Source organism: Mus pahari, chromosome 14 (genome assembly GCF_900095145.1).
Source record: "Mus pahari chromosome 14, PAHARI_EIJ_v1.1, whole genome shotgun sequence".
In the NCBI taxonomy this organism is placed as follows: domain Eukaryota; kingdom Metazoa; phylum Chordata; class Mammalia; order Rodentia; family Muridae; genus Mus; species Mus pahari.
The window spans coordinates 80,936,923-80,944,499 of record NC_034603.1 but is presented as its reverse complement, the minus strand read 5'-3'; the positions used below and the strand labels follow the sequence as shown (position 1 = coordinate 80,944,499).

Below are 7,577 nucleotides of genomic sequence, written 5' to 3'. Positions count from 1 at the left end.
CAGAGGCAGAGGCAGAGGCAGAGGCAGAGGCAGAGGCAGAGGCAGAGGCAGAGGCAGAGGCAGAGGCAGAGAGGATCTGGGCTTACTTCTCAAGACCCCCAAAGATCCTAACTTCTTGACTTAGGCCAAAGCCCCAATCATAGGTATTAGCAAAGACCTGGTCACTGTCTTAGGCTGCAGGGGCCTTGTCTTGCTTGTGTAGAGGAAGCAGGCAGGACCCTCGTCCTAAGGCCTAGGAGATGAGAGGGGGCCAGAACTTGGGAGCAGGCCTGAGCTCTGGGAGTTTTAGGAAGCCAGGTGCAGATCCGAGACCTGTCAGACTAAAAGGCGAGGAGCTCTGCCTGCTGGGCCATTTGCCCTGTCGTCTAAGTGACTACTGTGCAGTCAACAGCTGTCCCCACTTAGTGGCATCTCTGGGGCACATGGAGATGGAGACAGCAGGGCACACTGGGTCATTGTCTCTGGAACTGAGCAGCAACAGCCGCAGCAGCTGTGGGTCACCTCCCCAAAAGATGGCTCTCAGACTGCTGTGCTTATCAAAGCTCTCGGAGTTTGGCAATGTCAACAGCAAGCCCCACCCACCCAAGGGCACATCTAACCAGGCAGGCCCTGCAGCAACAGAATAACAAAAGTGACCAGGGGATGGCACTGTGGACCAGACCCAAGTCCTTGTGCACCAGGTCCCATCTAATCCCATCGTCATGCCTAGACAGCAGATAGATCTGTCCTCTCATGGAAAGGCAATTCCCATGGAACTGGTACCTGTAGGCCAGCGAGATGGCGCAGTGGGTAATGGTGCCTGCAGCCAAGCCCGATGACCTGGGTTTGATCACTGGAATTCACATATTGTGGTTAAAAGGAGAGCATTAATTCCCACAAGTTGTCCTCTGATCCTCGCAGGTTGACGCCTGCCTTGGCATGCACTCTCCAACACACAAAAGTAAACAAGTAAGTGTAATGAAAAATAAAATAAAATAAATGGTTTATGCCAGGTATGGTACACACCGTTCATCCCAGCACTCAGGAGGCAGAGGCAGGTATATCTCTGTGAAACAGAGAAGAGCCTGGTCTACCAAGCAAACTCCAGGCTAGCCAGGGATACAGAGCGAGACTCTGTCTCAACAAACAAATAAACAAAACAAAGTAAAACAGAGAGATGTGCAGAAATGTGCCGGGCCTGTGCCACAGGGGCCTTTCCATGAATTCAGGACTAACTAGAGTAGGAGGGTGGGGGGAAGGCAGGTGCTCAGGAAGAAAGGGGAATGGGCCATGGGTGAGTCTGAGCTCTGCCCCAGCAAGGCACAGACAGGAGGCTGCAATGCTCGGTGAGGTGGGGGTGGGGTGGGGGAGGGAGGGGGTGAGAGTGGGGGAGGAAGTGCTGACTTCGCCAGACTCTACAGCCAGAGAATTCAAAGCTCTGGGCCCCGACCCTTGCTTTTCAGAATGGGGCATTTATAAAAAGGAAGGGAGGCGGCAGGGTGATGATTCATGGGCTCTGTAGCTGGAGTTGAACGACAGCCCTGTCCGTAATGATGGTGATTAGAAATTAATGCCACTGTGCTGCGACTTTGGTGTCCACTTTGTACCCATGCATTAATTAACAAAGGAAGGACAACACATGGGCAAGCGACAAGGCACAGAAGCTGGATCTTCCGGGGGGGGGGACATCCCTGGAGGGGGACCTGTCCCCCATCCCCAGAGCTTCACTACAGGGGCTTAGGGTTAGCATTTTGTCTAAGCTCCGCCCCACAGTTACCTGGCAATGGCCAGGTGTGCCTGACTCACTATAAAAGGGCTGATCGACCCCTCCTCTCTCTCTTGCCTTCCTGCTCTCTCTCTCTCTCCATTCCCTTCCTCCCTCTCTCTCCACGTGACCAGCCTCTACTTCTCTACTCTCTCCCCGCCTTTCTCTGCCTCTACTACCCTCTTGACTTCCTTCCCCATGCCCTGAATAAACTCTATTCTATACTATACCGTCATGTGGTTGTTCTCTCAGGAGGAAGGGATGCCTCCACATGGGCACCCCCTTCCCCCACACCTCACCACATATCCACAAAACATATTCCTCCTCTCTTTTTTTGTTTTTGTTTTCCCCCTGGCCCTGCTTGTTCCAGCCATATTTATTTTCATATATGTGGGTACAAAGACGGCATCAGATGCCCATTAGAGATGGTTGTGAGCCACCATGTGGTTACTGGGATTTGAACTCAGGACCTCTGGAAGAGCAGTTGGCTGAGCCATCTCTCTAGCCCATCCCATCCCGCCTCTCTTCGTTTTTTTTTTTTTTTTTTTTTTTCGAGACAGGGTTTCTCTGTATAGTTCTGGCTGTCCTGGAACTCACTTTGTAGACCAGGCTGGACTCAAACTCAGAAATCCGCCTGTCTCTGCCTCCCGAGTGCTGGGATTAAAGGCGTGCGCTACCACTGCCCAGCTCTTCATCTTTTTATAAACACATCCCCTGCTTTCTATCTTTGTACAATGGGGTGCTGCTATTCCTTGGGAGTCAAGTTGTAGTCTAAACTAGAGGACAAGAAAAGGTTTCTCTTGATCACATGGGAACATTTGTCATCAGTAACAGAATACAACTGGAGGATGCCAACCTGAGTCCCCAGTGGGGCCTCATGACCTGGCTCTCAGGTACCCCAGGCTGGCCTGGGATTCAAAGTCTCTGCATAGCCAAAAATGATCTTGAACTTCTAAACTTTTGCTCATTTTTTTGTTTGTTTGTTTTTGTTTTTCGAGACAGGGTTTCTCTGTATAGCCCTGGCTGTCCTGGAACTCACTCTGTAGACCAGGTTGGCCTCGAACTCAGAAACCCACCTGCCTCTGCCTCCCAAGTGCTGGGATTAAAGGTGTGCGCCACCACTGCCTGGCCCTACTTTTACTCTTAATGCTACTTGTACTCTTACCGGCATGGGCACCACAGTCAGTTCATGTGATATTGGGGATTAAACCCAGTACCCAGCCCTGTTTTGTTTTGTTTTGTTTTTTAAAAAGATTTGTTATATGTAGGTACAGTGTACTTACATAGTATGTAATTACTTACATTGTATGTAAGTACACTGTCATTGTCTTAAAACATACCGGAAAAGGATGTCAGATTCCATCATAGATGGTTGTGAGCCACCATGTGGTTGCTGGGAATTGAACTCAGGACCTCTGGAAGAGCAGTCAGTGCTCTTAACCACTGAGCCATCTCTCGAGCCCCCAGTCTTGTTTGTTTTTTAAGACAGTGTCTCATGCTATAGTCCAAGATGGCCTGGAACTCACTATGTAACCCAGATCTTAAGTTACTTTTCTATTGCCGTGAACAGATACCATGACCAAGGCAACTTATAAAAGAAAGCGTTTCATTTGGGGGTTCACAGTTCCAGAGGGTTAGAGTTCACGACAGGGAGCATGGTAGTGACATAGTAGCTGAGAGCTTATATCTGGGGTGTGTGTGTGTGTGTGTGTGTGTGTGTGTGTGAGAGAGAGAGAGAGAGAGAGAGAGATTGAGAATAGCACACTTGCTGACTGGCAAAGGAAATGGTACAGGCTTTTGAAACCTCAAAGTCCACCTCCTCCAACAAGGCCCCTTAACTTCCCCAACAGTTCCACCAAACTAAGGAAGGAGCTCGGATATCCAAATGTGTGAGCATGTGGAGGCCCTCCTCATTCAAACCACCGCACTAGATTAGCCACACAATCATGGCAATCCTCCTGCCTCAGTTCCCTAATTTCTAAAGTTCTTAAGGCCAAGGATGCCAGGTCTTCAGGCTGCAGTTAGCTGGGTGGCTCCAGTCTCCACCTCTTGGCTTCCAGTGGCCTTCTCTACAGGATCTCCGTGTCTCACGACTCTTCCCTCCTTTTGATTTTAAGACGGACTCTATTGCAGCCCAAGATGCTCACCCCCCCCTCAGGTGTGTACTACCACGCCTGGCTCCTCTCCACTCACAAGGACATCCACTAATGGCTCTAGTTTCAGGGTGATCATATCTTGGACCTCCTGACTTACTGACAACTGGAAAGTCTTTAATTCCAAATAAGGCCAAACCCACGGTAAAGGGCACTGGACTGAGTAGGGGCAGTTTAGCCCACTACAGCAGGAACCTTTCATATCCCACACTAACCATGAGGAAACAGCGAAGGGAACCCATACTGTTCTGTACCTTCCAGGGTTGTTTCTGAAAGGACCTCAGGCCACATCCCCAGGGCTTTGACTGTTTTGTTTTTTGAGATAGGGTTCCTCTGTTTACCTCTGGCTGTTCCAGAACTTGCTCTGCTGTAGACCAGGCTGGCCTCGAACAATCTCACAGATCCACCTGCCTCTGTCTCCTGAGTGCTGGGATTAAGGTGTGAGCCATCACTGTCTGACTACTATTTGCATATCCCCTTTCCTCCTCTCGCCCATCCTCCAGGGAGGACTTCCAAGGTGCTCACCTTTGTGCTTCACCTTGTCCTTCACACACACACACACACACACACACACACCCCAGGCCTGGTAGCTCATACCTTCTTTGTGTGTGTGTGTGCGCGCGCGCGTGTGTGTAATGATTTATTTACTTATTTTATGTATTTGAGTACAGCATTGCTCTCTTCAGACACACCAGAAGAGGGCATCAGACCCCATTGCAGATGGTTGTGAGCCTGTGAGCCACCATGTGGTTGCTGGGAATTGAACTCAGGACCTCTGGAAGAGCAGGCGGTGACAGGCCAATTTACCTAGTGAGTTCCAGGTTGGTCAGGGCTAAGTAGAGAGGCCTTGTCTTAAAAACAAAACAACAAAACAAAACAAAAATCCAAGTTTCTGAAGTGGCCTAAGACTCCCACCCCACTCCTCCTCCCAGCCTACTGCCCACTGCACCCCTTCTCTGAATGCTGGATTTTGCTTCAAGTCTTGGTCTGGCCCCTCTTCTGGAACAAAGCCCCCCCATCATCATCATCAGATTTTTCTCCTAACATATTTTCTGCCACTTTTCCTTGCCCCCATCCCTCCATTCAACCCGTATCCTGTCCAGCGTTCTTTCTGCCCCATAGCTTGAGCCTCACTCCCTCCTCCTCCCCAAGCCATGCCCAGGGCAATGACCTCCAGGCTCTGCAGTGTGCCCTTGAGATTCTGCACCTGAATTGCCCCCTCTGCCTTCTCTAGCAGACCCGTGGGACTCTCAAATAATCCCAAGGTGACAGAGAGTCCAGGGGCCTAATCAATACCTAAGGATAGGGTCACGAGGTGCGAGAGCTTCTTCCCCAGGGACCCTTGATCTCCAGCCCTAGCCAGCCATTCTGCGTACAGTTCCCGGTACAGGGTGATCCCAGGCGGCTCCTACTCCAGCCCCACCCAGCCCCCCGGCTGTGCCCAGCGTGGGTGCACCTCTCCAGCTACCTTCTTTTCAGATCTGGAGTTCAAAAGAACAACAGATCTAGGCATAACAGCCGCAGGAAACAAAGCTGGCAGGCCGGATCCCGTAGGCTCAGCCACAGGCCTGCAGGGCCCTGCTTCCCTCTCCCCGCTGGGTCCCGGGGAGGAGACGTCTCTAATTCTAGTTCCCGGGGCCTAAAAAGCCTGTATGTCCCGGAAAAGGTGGCTCCCAGAGAGGCCAGGCCACTTCAGGGGACCCAGGAGGGGGAAGGGAATAGCCTGGTTTAATTAGAGCATTTAAAATGCTCCTAAGAAAGCCGATTCTGAAGTCCTGAAGCCCTGCAGGGCAGGGCTGGCCTAATAATAATAAAACAACATTTGCATGGATATTTCATTTACAAAGCATTTTCTCCGGGTGGGGGAGGCTCTGGGGTGGCCCAATGGATTCCTCGCTGGGAGGTCACCCCCAGCCTTGGGTTGGTTCCACCCTCTGTCCGAGTTTACCATTGTGATTGCCTGCGGGATAAACAAAGGGCCCTTCATGCAACTGTTTCCGAAGCTTCTGGCCTGCATTCCTTTTGCCCCCCACCCCCCTTCCAGGAAGAGCGCACTTGGGGTTTGTCATTCAGTCTAGAAAAGAGGCTCAGAGGGCCTCGTGAGAGGGAGAGTGGCTGGGACCTAGTGGAGGCACTTTTCCTCTGTCTCACACACCCTCTGACCACCCCCACCCCACCCCACCCCTGGGCATTGCTGTACAAGCAGTAGGTTAGCGTCAATGAGTAGCTATGCCCCGGCACATACAATGGGAACATTGGTTTGGCAATGGCTCTTGTTTTGTGATCGGCAGAGATAAGCAGGTGTGAGTCTTTGCCAATCCCTCCCCAGCGGAGGATGGGGGTTGTGTGAACAGTGTGGGGGTGTGGGGCCCTGGAAGGCCTGCACCTGCATGGGTGGGTGGGAGGGCTGAGGCAGCCGAGGAGCCTCTGGGGTATACCCAGAGAAAGTCACGTGCAGTCACCTGGTCCCTTGCAGGAAGAGGTGACCTGAGAGAGAGAGAGAGAGACAGAGAGACAGAGACAGAGACAGAGACAGAGAGAGAAGACAGGCCAGCATCAGGTAGGGCCTGGCCCCTTAATTAGGATTAGGCGCTGATGGGCTATATAGGAGCCACCTGCAGTGGTCCTAGCAGCTTGGCGGTTTCTGCTTTCCAGGTGGGAGACAGAAGATGGAGGAGGTCATTGCGGGGCTGCAAGGGTTCACGTTCGCCTTTGAGCAGGATGTGGAATTACAGAAGGGCGCCGGACTCCTGCCTTTCCAGGGCATGGACAGTGAGTGGCGATGCCTGCGTCCCTTGCCCAGGTTCTTGAGGTGCTGGTCCTCACTGACGTCCCTGTCTCTCCCACACAGCTTCTGGGCCCTTCACTGTCCAGGATAGAAAGGCAGACTTCTGAGCTGCCAGAGCCCCCTGGGTGCCCCTGAAGCTTTCCACTTCCTGCCTCAGAGTTGGGCTGAGTTTAAGTGGGATCTAGAGACTGGCTCTGGGCAGTGGGCGAAGGGTTTTGGAAGAGGGTACGGTTGACTCAGTCTCCACAGCCGGAGACAGATGACAACTGGTCTCGATGGTGGACTGTGGCTGCCAAGGGGCTGAGGCAGGCGGGAGATTGTGGCGGTTCCGGCCAACCTGAACTACAGGGTGAGACAGTTGCATAAACAGACGGGCAGAGGAACAGACAAAAAATAAACAACAAAACACCAAAGGCTAGCCAGAGAGAGTAGTTGGGGCCCACGCAGCTCCAAGCCCCGTAGGCTTAGGTGGGACTTGCCACGAGGCTCCAGCCCTGGGAAAGCCACCTTCTCCTCACGTTTCTTTCTCCTCCAGAGTCCAGTTCAGCTGTGTGCAACTTCTTCGCTAAAGGGCTCTGTGTGAAAGGTGAGTGAGTCAGGCCTGGGCTGGGCCGGGACATGTTGGGTTCAGCTGGGGACTAGGACGTAGTGTGAACTTGGCTCCTGGACTAGATAGGATTCAGCCTCTGTCATGATCAAGAAGGTAGCCACGTGTAGTTGGTACCACAGAAGTTGTTATTTTATTATGCCGAGGGTTATCACACAAGGCTCACACTCTCAATTCCTAACTACGGTCTTATTATTATCCGCTCAAGGCAGCTCACCTGTGCGACGACACATCTTAGCTAGTCTATAACGGAAGTCTCGCGACGACACATCTTAGCTAGTCTAT

At 52.0% G+C, this 7,577-nt stretch overlaps 1 protein-coding gene across 1 annotated transcript in view; it reads left to right on the top strand.

The window, feature by feature from the left end:
- The first annotated feature begins 6,117 nt into the window (after positions 1 to 6,117).
- Cpsf4l (cleavage and polyadenylation specific factor 4 like) overlaps positions 6,118 to 7,577 on the top strand; it is a 12,228-nt gene continuing 10,768 nt past the window's right edge. The window contains 3 exon segments of the mRNA XM_029546697.1: positions 6,118 to 6,198; positions 6,553 to 6,669; positions 7,221 to 7,271. Coding sequence (XP_029402557.1) covers positions 6,567 to 6,669; positions 7,221 to 7,271 — 154 coding nt within the window. The 5' untranslated portion in view covers positions 6,118 to 6,198; positions 6,553 to 6,566.